The sequence below is a fragment of the Neocloeon triangulifer genome, unplaced genomic scaffold (assembly GCF_031216515.1).
Source record: "Neocloeon triangulifer isolate White Clay Creek 2 clone unplaced genomic scaffold, ASM3121651v1 ptg000002l, whole genome shotgun sequence".
In the NCBI taxonomy this organism is placed as follows: Eukaryota; Metazoa; Arthropoda; class Insecta; order Ephemeroptera; family Baetidae; genus Neocloeon; species Neocloeon triangulifer.
The window spans coordinates 916,778-930,399 of NW_026775545.1; the positions used below are offsets into that span (position 1 = coordinate 916,778).

Consider the following 13,622-nt stretch of genomic DNA (forward strand, 5'->3'; position numbering starts at 1 on the left):
CCGAAAAGCAGGACCACTTTCCCCTCTACAAACTCACGTATAATCTCGCGGCATTGCATGTGCTTGGCTGCTGACCGCTCTTGTCTCTTTTCGGAGATCGCGTATGTTACCAGTTTTTTCTTCCTCACGATCGCCCGCCCGGACGCCTCAGGGTTGCGCTCGAAATTTCTCCACGCCATCACGCCGACAACTGTCCGATGCACTTCGTTCGACTAACACGGACAGGCTTGACGTGAGAAATTTTATTTGCACGCAGTGGCTAATTTTTCACTCGAATTACTTTTTGATGTGAGCAAGAGCATTTTGTAATAATAATATAATCCAACGTTAGTCGTACATTGAAAGTTTATTTTCTAAACAAATAAAAGTAGTAGAAAAAAAATTTAAATTTACAAATATATTTTACCTGATAATATTCTAATTATTTTATTCCTTATTATTTTATTAAGCTTTATCTTTAAATATTTTTTTCATATAAATTAAGTAATTTTGTATTTAAATTATTAAAAAATATGTAGCAAATCGTAGTAATTATTTTTTAGTAAATTGATACATTAGTTCCAATACAAAATTAAGATTCATTAGTTATAAATTTACCTCATTGTGTGACATGTGTGAAGAGATATTCAAAAATTATGCTTGTTTAATGATGGTTGCCATACTCTCGCGTGAGTTTAATAATTAATTATATGCTGAGAAATTAACAATCCTATATATTAACAAAAAAAATGCCTAAATGACAAATTGAAAGTCATATATAAACATTTTTGCTCTGATTTTGTAGAGTAGAATAAGCTGGGAAGAAGTTCATAATATGGAAGTAAAAAATTGTGTGAATTAGTTTGTTTCTTCCGGTTTTTTCAGTTGTTTCCCGTAGTTTAGGCTGCAGTGCGGCGAGTAATTGCGCATTTATCGCCTCTTGGCAATTACTTGGTTATGAGTTTCAGTAAGTTGTTCACTATAGCACTGTGTGCCTATTTTTCTCCAACCAATTTTTCATAATTTGGAGAAAAATGAAATGAATTAAATTTACTACATCGTTTAAAAAGAGAAAATGCTAATTGCAAAAATTTGCAGAAAAAAAACTGAAATAGTCAATGGGCTGTAATATAATATTATTTTGTCTGATGTTGGAAAATGCATGAAATTTTAGATTACTCTTGTATGTAAGATCAAAATCATTAAAAGTTGAATAATATAACAAAGGGGCAAACAACTTAGAGAATGTGATTTGTGTAACGTAAGAGATTTTTGCAACAGGCGGAGCCTTGAGAAATTCATATTTCCACTGAAATGCGTCAAATGACTGCTGAGGCAAATAAAAATTCCGCCTGAATATGCAAAACGGAAATTTTGCAAGTAAATTGCACAATTTCAAAGCACGAGATAAAATATTAATTGAAGCAAAACTTGTGTTGCGTGTGCGTCATTTACTGACCGAGCGTTTAATTAGCAAAGTGCACAGCGGCGAATCAACTTTCGGGCGAGGCTCTGCTGTTTGCATGCCGCGCTCGAAAATTAAATCAGCCGATCTGAGCGTTTATTGGAGCGACGGCAAAAGCAATTCGTTTTTTATTTTAATGAGAGGAGGCAGAAAACTTTCGCTGATTGAATTTTGCGGAGAGATTATTTGTTACGTCATCTGGAGAGTGAAGCATCTCGTGATGTATGAAGAGAACCGGCCAACGTTTGATTGCCCATTGCCTGCTTTTTATTGCCCACGCTGCAATTGGAGAAGCGAACCAAGTAAAAGCTTATTTGGCTGTGCGAATCAATTTTATACGAACGGCCAAGTTTGTGCAATGAAATCGGACGAGTGGCTGTTGAAAATTTCAAAACTTTTATTTATAAACAGAGTGGATGTTGTGCTCGACTGAAAACATCCTGTTTCTCTCGTTTTTTTCGTTCTCTTTTTTACATACATATGCAGAGTTTACAACAATGCGTGTAGAGAGACCTTTTGTTTACGTGTTCTTTTCAATCCGGCAGTTGCGAATTGTTAATAATTAAAATTACGGTCTCCTGAGCTTTTAATATTGTGCTGGCGTCGCCGCACAAATGTAATTTGGAGGTTTATTAATTTTTGGGACGCCTGCTCTTGTTCATGTTGATGAAAATGAGATTCCATTCGCATATTGCAGAGCGTCACGCCATTTAAAATTTTCATCAAAATTTTAATTAAAGTGACGCATACCTGCTCTGCTGCTTTTGGTCGAAAAAAATTGCACATCCAGCGATAATGACACATATGCAAATTTTAATTTCGGGGCTTGTATAACGTGGAATTTTGGTTTGGCCGAATAAAAACAGTCAATTCATGACATCTAAAATAATTAATCAAGCCATCTAAAATTTTAATCTGGGGTGGCTTAAATATTCCGAGCGTCAGAATTTTTTACGCCAAAAGCCTAAAAAAGTTGAAGAAAAAGAAAAAGTAGAAGCAATTTAGTTTTTAATTTAATTTGCATAAGAATTAAAAAATATGTGAGATGTAAACAACTTTTAATAATTGGTGTGGGCAGTTCAGTTCAGCGTCCGCATCTTCTTGACGTCATGCGTGACCTGTACTACTTGAACACTCTTGCTTCACATATTTCAATGTTTATAATTATTGTAATTTTTTTGTTCTCAGGGCATTAAAAAACAACATAAATATTTTGGGAAAGAAATATTTTGTTAAGTTATAAACTTATTTTTAGTCAAGTCAAGGTTTTGTATAAAAAATGAACAAACAAAAATCAAACAGATCAACTAGTTATTGCTGGTTATTTTAAGTAATTTGCTTTTTGCTCATAAAATAGACCACAGTCATGCTCTTAAATTTTTCACTTGATTTCAGATAACAATTATCAATTTTGAAGCCAAACTGTTTTGTCGATTTAAAAAAAAAATTAAATAAATAAACCATAATATAGAATATTATAATTAATTTGTTGCTTTTCAGAAGATTAGAAATTAATGATAATTGGTGAAAAATAATGCTTCATTTAAAATACGAATGAATTTAGAAATATAATCTACAGGACAAATGAAAAAAAAGTTTGCAATCGCCACTAATCAATTTGTCTAGCGGCAAATGAGCGCACCGAGCGGAATGTTATTTTCAGTGCGCAGCTTAGGAGCGGAATTCACACACCATGCAAATGGTAATTAGGCTAGGCCTCCTCCCTCCTCTCTCTCCCAAAAGTGGCTCAATTAAGGCGGATTTAAGGCTTAAAATAATGCATGGGCCAAAGTTTGAGTAGCACAGCAGCGTGTGTGTCGCACAGAAGCCAAATTCAGCAGTTTTGCGCGTCGCTCGCGCGGCGGTGCCATTCATTAATTTTTGCGGTGCCTAAAACTCACGGCCCAACGCACACCAGAGTAAAGGCGCTAATTAATAATTTAGAAAACAAACAAAACGAACCGGCTGTTCTTTCTCTTAAAAAGTACGGTGCGCGCACGGCTCAATTATTCAAATGGCGCTCCGCGATTTGCATTAGGCCGCCGCCGGACGTTGGATCAGTGAAAGTTTAATCCGCGGGCCTGGGCGGCCCCCCTGCGCTTTCAAAGGTCGTGCATGTGTGTGAAATATATTCGGGAGCAAATAGTAATTTCACTTCTCTCTCACCGAAAGGCGCGATTATTGCAGAAAATTCCGAATATCCGCTCCGAGGTGCTCGCAAAAGTTTGGTGTGATCACCGGCATGAATAATAATTTCGTGCGCTGCTGGAGAAGCAACTGCCCGCGGGCTTTAGGAGTTTGTGCAGAAAGGCCTCTCTATCTATCTTTCCCGAAGCGCTGCAGCTTTATAGCGCTCCGAAAGATCTCTCATCTGCACAGCAGAAGTGTTGTTTTATTCAAATATGGACAAAGGCGCACTGCTCAATCTGCAGCCAAGTGTGTGTTATGTAACTGCGTGCGTGACCTGATCGTGAAAACATAAAATACAGCTGAGCAATGCTGACAGTCCGAAATCACGCCGGAACGAATGAAAAGGAAAAAATAATTATGTAATGTTATGTGAATGTATTAAATTATTTCAAGTTTTTAGTTTTTATTCTATGAATATTTAAAAAAATGAAGAAAAAAATTGTTCAGATAAATACTCTTTTTCATAATCCGTAGCATCTGTACTAAAAAAATTTATTTTAAGCAAAACATGTATCAAAATCCCAAAAGCGTAATCACTTTAATATCAAAGAAGCGTTAAATAATCAAGTGTCTCTGTTTAAAAATATTATTTTTATCAACGTTCACGCCAGTTTGCTAATCATGACAAAAATGAACCACATAATTTGATTGTTAAACCCAAACGCAACAATAGATTTTCTCTCATTTTTGTGGTGCGTGAACCTTCACTTGTAATCTACTGAAAAAAATGACAAAATTAGCGAAATGTGATAGATGAAGATTGGTGAATTGAATTTTAAGTCAGCTTAATTTTTCCTTGATGACTTTGTTTAGGCGTTTCATAGAATTGCTCAGTGATACACAAATAAACTTTTGTGATAAGGAACTCTGATATTGAATTAAATTCACCAGGAAATGACCGCTCTATAGCATCGCGTTCTTGACAAAATAATTTAATTTACACGGATTATTTTAATATAAAAATAAAAACTGCATTAGCTTTTTAGATTTTATAATATTTTATTTACGCCTCATGGTTGTCCGAGTTTAAAAAATGGGGCAAAAGGTTTTGAACCATAATGTAAAATTATTATTTAAATTTAAATTCTACAATAATTGTTAAGAGTCTTGAACATTGATTGCATTTCATGCCTGCTATTTTGCGGAGCTCTAAGCAATGGAAATAGGAAGAAATTTTTCCTATTTTTAAATGCAACAACAATTTTGAATTAAGAAGGGGTAAGTAACAGCATCTGTGTTAATTAAACTTTCGTTAAAAATTTAAAAAAAAAAATAGGATATTTTGAGAGTGGGGATATATTAAATAGAGGCAAAGACTGTAAAAATATAATTAAAAAAATTTAAATTGTAATCGGCATCAACATTTTTTATTATGTAAAATTTTTAGCGTTTTTTAAAGGAATAGAAAAGTTATATATTTATACAAAAAAAAAAAAAAAATTAATCACATTTTTAATATGAGGCAAGCGAAAAAGAAATAAACAAGAATTAAATTTCTTTTAACGCTTTTAATATTTTATTCAAAGTAAATTGTGACACCATCTTGCGGGCGTATTTGCAAACACTTGGAGAGAAAGTGTCCGTCCGGTGAGCGTGACGCCCCGCTCTGCGGCCTCCGCATTCATATCAAATCGCACACACTCATCCACACACAGATCGCACTGTCTTGAGAGTTAATTCTGCGAAAAGCGAATCGCGAGCCAAAAGGAAACGTCAGTGAAAAAGAAGAGGCGCAGCGAAAGATGGCCGAGAAGGTGCCCGAGGCGGAGGCGGCTCCGGCCGGGGGCGGCAGTGTGCTGGTCGAGGTGCTGCTGCAGATCGTGTCCAGTCCCCTCAACATCGCCCTCGTCGGGCTCATCCTCGTGTTGCTGTACAAAATCTGGAAGAGCCGACAGCCGTCGGCGGCCGCCGCGGCCCACGTGTCCGAACCTGAGCTGCCGAAGCTGCGCAAGGACTTCACCGTGGAGGATTTGCGCGCCTTCGCCGGCGACTCCGGCGACGGCCGCATCCTCATCGCCGTCAACGGGAAGGTCTTCGACGTCACCAGGGGCCGCAGGTTCTACGGCCCAGGTTCGCCCCCTCCCACCCTAACTGCATGACCTCTCCTCTGACCTTTCGAATCCAATTTCAGGCGGACCGTACGCGGCCTTCGGCGGCAGGGACGCCAGCAGGGGCTTGGCCACCTTCCAGGTCGGCCCTGGCAAAGACGAGTACGATGACCTCAGTGACCTTACCCCCGCCGAAATGGAGTCGGTGCGCGAGTGGGAAATGCAGTTCACCGGTAATTAACAGTCAATTAAAGCCAATTAAGCTTTAAGATATGCACCCCTCTCTTGTTTCTACACAAGTCCGTGCGTCACAATCCTTTTCTCTAGGCAAGGGGAGAGTTTGGTGACAGTGCAGATTTTTTTCTTCTCTTTTTTTTTGACCACAGTCACTCGCGAATTCAAAAGAAAGTCATTCACCTTCAAAATTAAACTGTTTCTTCACCGACTGCCGACTGATTTGCACTCAATTAGCATTGATTAGTGACTGCTGACAGCCAGTTTCTTCACTGACGTTTTAAAAGCCACTTATTTATTGATTCAATAATTACAAATCTTTAATAAAATTACTGGATTTAATTATAAATTAAGTCTGCAGTCAAGATTGAATTCTTGTTTGCTGTATTGAAACACGACTAAGAATTATTTACAGTACTTTGCTATTATATTCATTTGAGTGGTAAACACCACTATTTACCCTGCAGCTGTTATTCATGTGGAATTTCTCAAAGCAAATAGTAAAAGGCATGCAATGAGAATCTATTTATTTATTTTATAACATTTATATTTGAAAAAACCTTTTAATGATAACAATTATTTCTTACACACCAAATTAAAAAAGTTGAAATTTTTCAAGGGGAAAACCTAACGTTTTAGGGCCGCTGGCATAACGTAATGATATATTTTGGGTATGTTGTAATCTTTTGATAAGATAACAAAAGTCATTAATCGCTACGAACTCTTCACTCCCGAACTCAAAGTCACTGCAAACTATTGATAACTAGATCATTAAAAATTTAATTGAAACCTTCTCAATTTTTACTATATTAAGGAGTTTTAAAGTTAAATATTTGTGGCTAACTAATTGCGGAGAGAGAAAAAAATAATCTAAAGAGAAACCACGATAGTGCCCGGCTCCAACCATTCATTTTGTGCCGCGTGATTGCAGCCAACTTTCCTTGGCCAAAAACTGCACTGTAACCTTGTAACCCACTTACTTATTCCAACAATCATTCCCTTTTTCTAAAAAACAGAATTAGTTAGGTTTTTTTCATCCTGTCGATTATTGACTTAACATCTGATTAATGATTTGGATCAATTTGGATATTCCCACTTTTTTAACTCTTTATTTTTTTGTCCTATTTGAATTATGGTAAAAAATAAATTGGTCTAAAATACTTTGCTAACCAAAAAAATAACAAAATGCGGGAACCTCTTATTTATCTGAAAGGACATACAAAAACGTTTTCAGCATTTGCTTGCAAATAATTAATCAGAATGAATTTTATTAACAGTTTTTATTTATCTAGAATCAATTTATCAGAAATTCATAAATCCAAAACGCATGAGATTGCGTCACTCTCATTTGCTTGTGTTTATTTCAAGTGGAAAAGTTTTTGTCATGTTGATGACTGCAACGTAAAGCTTATAAGAGTTATTGGCTTAGCATTGACCCTCACCAAAATGCACTCAAACCAAAAATCGCTTTTTAAAGATTTGGCCTCTAAATTCTCTATAAAAGAAATCTTAGTTCTTTCATAAAAGAGAATTTTACATAAATTTTCCAGTTTGCTTATGATTTTATTTCATATTTTTTTATTGTTATTTAAGATTACAAGAAGCTGCTGTTTTTTTGGGTATGGCAATTTAGTGTTGACCTTACAATTAGAAAGGCTAGGCGCTGAGAAAAAAATATTGCAAAATATCCACAGACAATTCTGACAAATAAATTTCAGAAAAATCGTCGACTCCAAAATTAAGCACTTTGATACTATTTTAAATTATTCCTTGCCTTCCCCAAATCTTGATTTACAAATTAATTTTTGTTTCAACGACTTCTTGATTAATTTTTTTAATGTATTTTCAGAAAAATACACTTACGTGGGTCGTCTGCTGAAGCCCGGTGAGAAACCCACTGATTATTCTGAGGAAGAGGAGGATCCGGTGGAAAAGCCCAAGGACGAATGAGGAATGCCTGGAGAAGAATTGGGACCTACAAGAATTAAAAGAACCCCTCTCTCCAAACAAACCTCCATCAAGTATACTCCGATTGACTTTTCACGGAACCGCCTCTCTCCGATTCTTTTCAACACGGCCTGTGCTGGCAAAAATTGTGTGGGAAATTGTACTGGGTCTCTTTCTAGGATTATGTTCATTTGTGCCGATTTTATCCTTAATTGATTCCATTGTTGTTAGTTTTGCCTCGTTTCCGATTGCTTTTAAGGCTTTTAATAAATTAAGAAGAAGTTGGAAGAAGCTGGAGGCTTGCACTTAAGATTTATATTTTAATTCGTAAGAAGAGTTAAAACGGGAGTGGATTTTTGCTTTCGTTCAGTGCTTTCATTATAACCGGCTGGCACTGGAATTGTCTGATAGTTAAAAGTAAAACTGAAGGATTTGCCTCGAAGATTCTACCATGCAGAAAAAATGCAACCCGAATCAGCATATCATTTTGTCAGAAGCAGTTAGTCCAGATCAGGCAACTTATTTTAGTTTTCATTGTCATTTGTAAAATATGTGATGCGAGCATGAAAATCTTTCATTTTAAATGTAATTTTGTATGAAAATTTTAACCGTTTGTTAGTTGCCAACTAGCTGAGAAAAAAATTGTAAACCCCAAATCTCACGTATTCTGATTGTTGAGTTTTGTTCCTGGATTGTTGGAAACTGATTCGCCAAGTAAATGAACCGAAATGATTTTAATGCTGATGTGCCTCGGTTTTAAAGCAACTCAATCACCACCTACACTTGTACACAAACAGAGGACAATGCTCTTAGTTGCTGTTCAGATATGTATTTTTCTATTGGAATGACTGTTGAAGTAAGCGACTGCAAGAATTGGTCAGAAGAATACGGATGGAGCATTTTTATTAAGACTGAATTAGGGCGCTAAATTAAATTGCTGCACCAACATTCACCAGTTTACTGTTAAACGATGCCTGTTTTTACTTAATTTTAACGCACCTATTTGAATTGAAAATTCTGATTTCCGCCTTTGCATTACTTTGTAATCAATGTATCAGTGTATCTCTTTGGTTATGGAATGCCTTTTGAAATTAGTTCCGTGTACTTGTACATTTGTAATAAATGTGGAAGCAGCTTCAATTAAAATTCTGGCTGTTTTTTTCTGCCCATCTTACTTATGAGAAACTCAAACCCGAGAACTCTAATTATTTTATGTTTGTTATTATTTTAAAATTGTCATTTCATTATACATTGAGTTTCAATTAAATAGAACCAAATTGTTGTTACAAGGGATAAAATAGAGGTTTCCGGTTAATGTAAAATATAATCTTTATTATAAAACTCAAAAGTAAAATAGTATATTATACGATCAACATTTAAAAATTATAATTAGAAAATTGGTCAATATTTTTTTGCTCTTATGACATTAAAATGTTAACTGTTATTTCCTTTAAAATGCATGATTGTTAGTCTTGAGATATTAATTCCGAATAGATTCAGGAAACTGATGAACAAAATCATTTGGTGTCCCATTGAAGATAAAAACTTTCGACATTGCCTAAATTTCAAAGGTTGTTGAGCAACTTTGATTTAAAAATCAATGTTTTTCTAAGATCGTCATCTATCTTCATCCGCTTCTTGCTTCATTTTGGCCACGTAGAAGAAGTAGTGGAAACCGTCTCCAAAAGTTTCATACTTGACATCCCAAAATTCTTTTCTTATCAGCGGCATCCGAAAATGAGGTTGGGCGAAAGTGATCGACAGAAATTTCCCGGACGGCGTTAAAACGTGTCTGACCTAAAACACCAGGAGATTTTATTTAACAAACGATATTTATAAAAAGTTTACATTTGCAACGATTTGGGACATCATTTCTGCCCCTTCTTCGGAAATGTGCCAAACGTCTTCTCCGACGAGAAGTGCGTCCAGAGTTCCTTTTTCAATCACCACGTCGAAACTTCCAGCAATGAAGGCCAAGTGTTTGATGTCCATGGTTAACCACTCCATGCTCGGCAGTTTGAGGCGCATTTTCTTAAGAACAATGTCGGAAAAGTCCACGTTGACGATGTATTTGAATCCGTCGTTGAACATCTGTTCACTCAAACAACTGTTTCCACAGCCTGGAATTTCCATTAAATAAATTTAAAATTGCCAAAAATTTAAATTTTAACACACCTAACATGAGGATTCTGTCCGATTTCTTGACGTGCTCCTCCAGAAGGTGGACGAAATCTTTGTACGTTTTGAACCAGTCGTACTTTTCCTCGGTCTTGTACCGCTCGTTCCAGTAATTCACGTCCTTGTAGCTCTCGTTGGAGGGTGGAAGGTCCATTATTGAAGTTGGTCAGAAAAGGGTTGAATTTGTGGTACTTCTGATATAATCTGAATAGCTATTTTCTGCACTATTAAAAAATAATATGTACTTGTTTAAAAACTTAAGTACATACAAGCAATGTTTACAAATCGACAGACTGATCAGCATGAAGGCGAAGGGGGCGGGGCGCCGACCATGCGCGTGCAGCGCTTGCAGTATCATCGGCTGCATGCAATAATAAATTTATAAATTATAAATTATGATAATTATATTAATTATTTTATTGTATAGAAATTATTTCCAATTTCCATTCAAAAAAGGGTAATTTTAAAATTTTTATGAGAATAAATAAATAATTAAAATTTTGACAATTACATTTTTTGCTTGAAAAATTAATAAAATCTGAAAATTTTTCAATTAAATTTTATTTATCGTCACAATTATTCATAAGTTTTTATACATGTTCAAATATTGAAAATTAAAGTTGCATCATAAAAATTCACTTCTTAAAAAAAAAATTGCAATAGAAGTACAGACTTTGTAATCTAGAATTTCTTAATTATTGAATTAACGGACAATAGCAAAAATATATTTTATAATTATATTGAATTACGTAGTATCCGAATACAGTTTCTCTTAGCTCTATAAACTTGTTATTGATAATTATGCGATATTCTAAATTGTTAAAATATTATTTAATGAATGTGCAATTTTCTAAAACACATAATTAAAAATAATTAAATTTTTCAAATTATTTTAATCACTTGTTCTCCTCTTTCCAATTTTAAATTTTTTGTATGACAAAATCAGACAAAAAATTAATATAATTGTTTTCATTAATTGTGCCTATAGCATCTCTGCCAAAAATATTAATTATTTTGCATTTTTTTTTTTCAAAAAAAGTATTTAACTTTTGATTGCTAATAAAATTTTTGCTTAATTTTTAACAATTTTAGCAATAATCGGGCTCTTCGCAAATAACACAAGTGTAGCGCCAAGTACAAACTGAAACTGCGAGCTGGCAGTTGGAAATGTTAATGCAGCGATCTGCACTCTGCTTCGAAAAAATTGGAGTTGCGGGGTCTTTATTCAGCAGCAAGGTTGGATCAACTAATTCGCCAGTCTGCCAATAGAAAATTTTATTCCCAGAACGCTCCTGCTCCTTCCCTGATGTCCAGCATTCCGAGCCTTAAATATTCAAAATAATTTGTTCCAAAAATTGACTTGATGGATTCTTTTGTGTTCAAATACAAATTTTTCACCTTTGTCTGAGAGCACGCTACACAGTTCTTTTATATGGTCCAAAGTTTTGAACGAGGCCAAAATCATACCACGATCGCTGCAAACTTCCCTTGCTTGGGTTCCATCAATTCCACGACCCTGCGCCATATTTATTAGTATTATACAAAAAATATATTTAATACAAATTATTGCTCACATTTTTTTGGTAAATCAAAAAAGTTTTATCAGATTTAGGGAGTCTTATTGTATGAAGCGGTTCTCCTGAGTTGAATTTTAAAATAAAGATATGCAAAATAATTTTGAATTATTACACAACATACCCACTTTATTGTTGCAACGAGCATCCCGTGAATTCATCTGTTTATGTAAATAAAATATAAAATTAACTACATATAAAATCTCTATAACGTTTAACCTTTTTTGCATTCAAAATATCCTTCAGGTCCTTAATTGAGGCGAGTATATTTTCTTCCGTCGTCTCCAAAGATTCCTTAATTATGTATAAAAAGCTCAAAATATCATCTATTCAATTATTTTAACAATCTTACTTTAATTTCCTTTGCAAAATTATTAAAATTTTCCTTCATTTCTTGGACGCCCGTTTGACACGTATTATTGGCATAATATTCTAGTACAGATTGAAAACCCGTCCTAATTCAAAGTATAAATTTAAAAAAAGCATGTGTGTACCATTTATTCCGGAGATTATTATAAAAAAAAAAAAAAAATTAGTTTACCTCAAATCCGAAAGAGCGTCTTCTGATTGATGTCCTGGTGTATTTTTGACCAAAGCTCTCACCCCATCCCTAATTTCCTTCAAACTGTAGCAGAGGTGACGAGAATTAAGAAAATTAATAATAAATTTTTAATTTAATACCATACCTGTCTTTTATAACAGCAACGTTAACCACGGCAAAATCGTCAGACTACAGCAAAAAATGTGATAAAAAAATTACACAATCCAGAGGAAAATTTAAAACGCAATGTAAAACCTACTTCGTCGCCATCATCATGAAGTCCTGGTGAACTTTGAATTTGACAAACATGTTGACTCAAAACTATCAAAAGTACTAAACGTCTCATTGCTACTCAAACGGATTTTCTTTTATCTCGGCGTGTGAATGATTTTTGCAATGTTTAACTTCTCCGCGCAATTTGCACACAAGCCATGCCCGCAATCTCGGCCGGTTGAGCTCTGGGAATTATCAAAAAATAAAACGTTCATCGTTACTGGTTGGATTGCGCAAAGGAAGAGGAAACAGGAAAAGACAAGAAGTATCGCCGGAATTCTTAATGTTTTTGCTGATAATTCTTATCATGACATTATGCTACTACACATGAATAATTATGTTTTTTGCCATATGCAGAATAAAAGTTATTTTTGTATAGTTTCTTATCTGGATTATTAGAGAGACGAGAAATATTAGGGAATATAAATAAAGAAAATGTAATTTGATTTCATATCAATATTTTTTTCTAAATATTTAACTCAGCAAAGGAAAAAAATTGATTCTTGTTATGTGGCAGATAAAAACAACATTAACACAATCGTAAGGCAGCCACTGATAAACCTAGCAAAACGTTTTTCCAAATATTCCCTCTATTCCAAAGTAGTGAAGGTAAAATGTATAAATATTTTTAGAATTAACAACTTGGCAAAATAAACATTTTCTGTTATTCTTTGTTTTCATATATTTATATGGGAATTAGATGCAATGAATAATAATATTATAAAAATTAATAAATGCTTAAAATAAATAATTATTTAAAAAATAAAATTTATTCAAAATTTTTATTTTAAATAAGATCTTAAAAAAATGCAAATTAAAAACTATTATTTTATAACTTTTCATTATGCATAATAATTGTATTTATAATATGCGCATTATGAAAATTTAAGATAAAGTTTGTTATAATATTTTGCATTTCAATTCAAGAATATAAAGTTTTCCAGTAGCTCTCTGAACATATAAAATACAAAAATGAAATTTTATTAATGCAGTTATTCAATTTCAATATTAAATTTAAATTCATTTTTAAATACATTGTGCTGTGTGTCCCTTAGTGTCCAGTCTGGTTGCCGGCAGGTGAGGGGTGCCGGCGGAAGGGGTGGGGGGCGCATGCGCCACCCTCGCCGGCAGCAAGGGTTGAAGCGCGCAGGCGGCGCACGCGGGGAGCAGTGAGACTCGCTAGTGTGCGGGAA

General features: G+C 34.6%; 4 protein-coding genes across 6 annotated transcripts in view; 2 read left to right on the plus strand and 2 right to left on the minus strand.

Moving 5' to 3' along the window:
- The first annotated feature begins 213 nt into the window (after nt 1–213).
- The window catches only part of LOC132205091 (LIM domain only protein 3-like), a 51,455-nt gene continuing 38,046 nt past the window's right edge, over nt 214–13,622 (plus strand). Inside the window, exon 1 of the mRNA XM_059633955.1 lies at nt 214–232. The gene's annotated coding sequence lies outside the window, so the exon portion shown is untranslated. The remainder of the gene's footprint in view (nt 233–13,622) is intronic.
- LOC132203181 (membrane-associated progesterone receptor component 1-like) lies at nt 5,222–9,009 on the plus strand. The gene is made up of 3 exons (XM_059630764.1): nt 5,222–5,704; nt 5,766–5,915; nt 7,766–9,009. Exons 1-3 carry the CDS (start codon nt 5,377–5,379, stop codon nt 7,864–7,866), a joined length of 579 nt encoding a protein of 192 aa, XP_059486747.1. The 5' UTR covers nt 5,222–5,376; the 3' UTR covers nt 7,867–9,009.
- On the minus strand, nt 9,181–10,344 carry LOC132205089 (EEF1A lysine methyltransferase 4-like). Its single transcript, XM_059633948.1, has 3 exons — nt 10,039–10,344; nt 9,712–9,983; nt 9,181–9,660 (listed from the first exon to the last, which is right to left on the minus strand). Exons 1-3 carry the CDS (start codon nt 10,193–10,195, stop codon nt 9,481–9,483), a joined length of 609 nt encoding a protein of 202 aa, XP_059489931.1. The 5' UTR covers nt 10,196–10,344; the 3' UTR covers nt 9,181–9,480.
- On the minus strand, nt 10,651–13,593 carry LOC132205090 (uncharacterized). Of its 3 annotated transcripts, none has more exons than XM_059633949.1 (10): nt 13,464–13,593; nt 12,416–12,614; nt 12,302–12,345; nt 12,157–12,240; nt 11,968–12,076; nt 11,835–11,909; nt 11,740–11,776; nt 11,616–11,680; nt 11,440–11,557; nt 10,651–11,365 (listed from the first exon to the last, which is right to left on the minus strand). In XM_059633949.1, exons 2-10 carry the CDS (start codon nt 12,500–12,502, stop codon nt 11,130–11,132), a joined length of 855 nt encoding a protein of 284 aa, XP_059489932.1. In that variant the 5' UTR covers nt 12,503–12,614; nt 13,464–13,593; the 3' UTR covers nt 10,651–11,129. The 3 variants fall into 3 exon arrangements, with proteins under 3 accessions (XP_059489932.1, XP_059489934.1, XP_059489935.1); XM_059633952.1 differs by having other exon boundaries at nt 10,657–11,365; nt 11,968–12,070; nt 13,464–13,588; XM_059633951.1 differs by lacking the exon at nt 13,464–13,593 and having other exon boundaries at nt 12,416–12,641.

Excerpts from the sequence above, each read along its gene's own strand:
- LOC132205089 (XM_059633948.1), bottom strand. The coding sequence starts at position 10,195 with ATGGACCTTCCACCCTCCAACGAGAGCTACAAGGACGTGAATTACTGG. Across the intron at positions 9,984-10,038 it reads GGACAGAATCCTCATGTTAG|GCTGTGGAAACAGTTGTTTG; the intron begins GTGTGTTAAAAT and ends TGGAAATTCCAG. Across the intron at positions 9,661-9,711 it reads TGTCCCAAATCGTTGCAAAT|GTCAGACACGTTTTAACGCC; the intron begins GTAAACTTTTTA and ends CTGGTGTTTTAG.
- LOC132203181 (XM_059630764.1), top strand. The coding sequence starts at position 5,377 with ATGGCCGAGAAGGTGCCCGAGGCGGAGGCGGCTCCGGCCGGGGGCGGC. Across the intron at positions 5,705-5,765 it reads CCGCAGGTTCTACGGCCCAG|GCGGACCGTACGCGGCCTTC; the intron begins GTTCGCCCCCTC and ends ATCCAATTTCAG. Across the intron at positions 5,916-7,765 it reads GTGGGAAATGCAGTTCACCG|AAAAATACACTTACGTGGGT; the intron begins GTAATTAACAGT and ends ATGTATTTTCAG.
- LOC132205090 (XM_059633949.1), bottom strand. The coding sequence starts at position 12,502 with ATGAGACGTTTAGTACTTTTGATAGTTTTGAGTCAACATGTTTGTCAA. Across the intron at positions 11,777-11,834 it reads ATATTTTGAATGCAAAAAAG|ATGAATTCACGGGATGCTCG; the intron begins GTTAAACGTTAT and ends TTACATAAACAG. Across the intron at positions 11,558-11,615 it reads TTTTGATTTACCAAAAAAAT|GGTCGTGGAATTGATGGAAC; the intron begins GTGAGCAATAAT and ends AATATGGCGCAG.